General features: G+C 71.2%; 1 protein-coding gene across 1 annotated transcript in view; it reads right to left on the bottom strand.

Annotated features, from left to right (window-relative positions):
* Positions 1 to 2,442, bottom strand: part of EML3 (EMAP like 3) — a gene marked incomplete at its 5' end in the record, with an annotated part of 7,862 nt that overhangs the window by 2,614 nt on the left and 2,806 nt on the right. The window contains 7 exons of the mRNA XM_085318412.1: positions 150 to 322; positions 417 to 505; positions 579 to 646; positions 735 to 866; positions 1,538 to 1,663; positions 1,737 to 1,888; positions 2,045 to 2,384. Coding sequence (XP_085174538.1) covers positions 150 to 322; positions 417 to 505; positions 579 to 646; positions 735 to 866; positions 1,538 to 1,663; positions 1,737 to 1,888; positions 2,045 to 2,384 — 1,080 coding nt within the window. The remainder of the gene's footprint in view (positions 1 to 149; positions 323 to 416; positions 506 to 578; positions 647 to 734; positions 867 to 1,537; positions 1,664 to 1,736; positions 1,889 to 2,044; positions 2,385 to 2,442) is intronic.

Below are 2,442 nucleotides of genomic sequence, written 5' to 3'. Positions count from 1 at the left end.
CATCGGAGCGAGCGGGAGCATCGCAGCAAGTGGGGATACTGGAGCGAGCGGGAGCACTGGAGGGAGCAGGAGCATCGGAGCAAGCGGGAGCATTGCAGCAAGCAGGAGCATGGAACTGGGCGGGAGTGTCAGAGCCAACAGGGGTGTCAGACGGAGCGAGCGGGGGTGCGGGCCGGAGCGGGGCCGCCGGAGCGAGCGGGCCGCGGGCCGGAGCGCCCGCTCACCGCGCAGCGCCCGAAGCGGCTGTACTTGCGCCCGCGCTCGCCCACGCCGTAGATGTAGATGAAGTTGTCGTGGGAGCCCAAGGCCAGGAACTCGCCGTCTGCGGCGGGAGAGGCGGCCGGTGAGGCCGGTGGCGCCACTCGGACGGATGCCCGGATGCTGGACGTACGGACGCCCGGACGCACGGCCCCCACCTGGCGAGTAGCGCACTACGGAGAGCTGCTCGTTGCCGTCGGAGCCGGCCGCCAGTACCCGCTGCGTCTCCGCGTCCAGCACCAGCCACCTGCGGGGAGGCGGCGGGTGAGCGCCGCCGGCCGCTCCGGCCGCTCCGGCCCCGCCGCTCCGCCGGGATTTACCGTCCCGTCTGCAGCCCCACGGCCACCACGTGTCCCCCGGGGTGGAAGTCGGCGCAGAGGCCGGCGTCCTGCGAGCGGGGCGAGAAGCTCAGGGCTGGCGCCGGCACCCGGCTCTGACGCCCAGTTCCCGCTCCCAGCCCCGCTCCCGCTCGGCACCTCCAGCGGGAGGCTCCAGGCCAGCACGTGCTCCCGGCTGTCCCAGACGCAGAGCTGCCGGTCGTGGCCGCAGGTGAGGAAGAGGCTCTGCGACGGGTGGGTGGCCAAGCCCCAGAGCTCGTCCGTGTGGCCCTGCGGTGCCCAGAGCCCGGGTCGGTGGGCGCTCCGGCCCCAAGCGGTGCCCGCGCCCCCGCCAGCGGCGATGCCCCCGGACCGCRGATGCTCTGGCTGCCAGCGGCACCCCAGATGCGAGGTGCCCCATGCGAGGGATGCTCCAGCTGGGAGCGAGCACCTAGATCCGGGGTGCTCCGGCCAGGAGCRACACCCCAGCTCCAGGTGGCTCCATCTGGGAGCGACACTCCCCATGCCCAGTTCCGGAGCCGCTCCATCTGGGAACGGCGCCAACCCTGACTGCGGGGCTGCTCCGTGTGGGAGCAATGCCCCGACTCCTCGGATCTGCAGCCACCCTGGCCAGGAGCGACACCCTCAATCCCCAACTCTGGAGCCGCTCCATGCGGGAATGGTGCCCCTAACCCCAGCCCTGGGGCTGCTCCATCCAGGAATGGCAGCCCTGGCTCCACAGCTGCTCCATGCAGGAATGGCGCCCCGTCCCCATCCCCATCCTCGTCCCCATCCCCATCCTCGTCCCCATCCCCGTCCCCATCCCCATCCCCATCTCCATCCCCATCCCTCTCCCCATCCTGTCCCCGTCCCCATCCCCATTTCTGTCTCCGTCCCTGTCCCTGTCCCCGTCCCCATCCCTGTCTCGTCCCTGCTGCTCCAGCCCCACGGCCGCCCGGCACCTGGACGATGGGGGCGAAGCCGGTGGCCAGGCTGCCCCGCAGCAGCGCGTTGCGCGTGGTCCCCACCAGCAGCTCATCGCCGTCGCCCTCCGCGATGGTGCGCACGGCGCCGAAGCGCTCCGGGAGCTGCGCGGAGCGGGACGGCGGTCAGGGCCGCGGAGCCGCCGGCGCTGCTGGAGCTGCCGGAGCCGCCGCTCACCTCGGCCTCGCACAGCAGCGCCAGCGCCGGGCTCCAGAGCCGCAGGCGCCGGTCCTTGCCGCCGCCGCTGAGCACGGAGCCGTCGGCGCGCAGCCGCAGCGCGAAGACGCTGCCCTCGTGCGCCCGCGTCTGCTGCCCGATGCGGTACGTCTCTGCCGGACGGACGGATGGACAAGCACATCAGCATCCCCACAAGAAGCCCCGTCCATCTGTCCATCCATCCTGCGACCCCACCCCATCCGTCCGTCCTGCTCTGAAGCCAGGGGGACGCACGGACGTGGCCACCTCCGCGACCTCCCCCGTCGCACCTTTGGCGCCCGGGCCGCCCGCCCGGCTCCAGGTGAGGATGTTGCCCTCGGAGTCGCCCGTCAGGACGTCGCCGGCGCCRTCAAAGATGAAGCATTGGATGAATTTCGGCTTCTTGTACTTCTGCGGAGGAACGAGGTGGTGGGAGTGGCCGGGACATGGGACGCCCCGTCCCGGGACACGAGACACCCCATCCCAGGACCCTCTCCATCCTGAGACACCCTCCATCCTGGCTCCCACCATGGTGGTTCCCATCCCAGCCCCTRTCCGTCTTCCCATCCCTGTTCTCATTCTGGGATGCCCCATTGCAGCAGCTCCCTCCTGGTTCCCACGCCTGTATTCCTGCTCCGGTATTCCTGCCTGAGCATTCGCGTTCCTGCTCTGATGTTCCCACCCCAGC

This window comes from Rhea americana, unplaced genomic scaffold (genome assembly GCF_003343005.1).
Source record: "Rhea americana isolate MKP2758 unplaced genomic scaffold, rheAme1 scaffold_534, whole genome shotgun sequence".
NCBI classification, from domain to species: Eukaryota; Metazoa; Chordata; class Aves; order Rheiformes; family Rheidae; genus Rhea; species Rhea americana.
The sequence above is the reverse complement of the archived record's forward strand: the minus strand, read 5'-3'. Positions and strand labels throughout refer to the sequence as shown.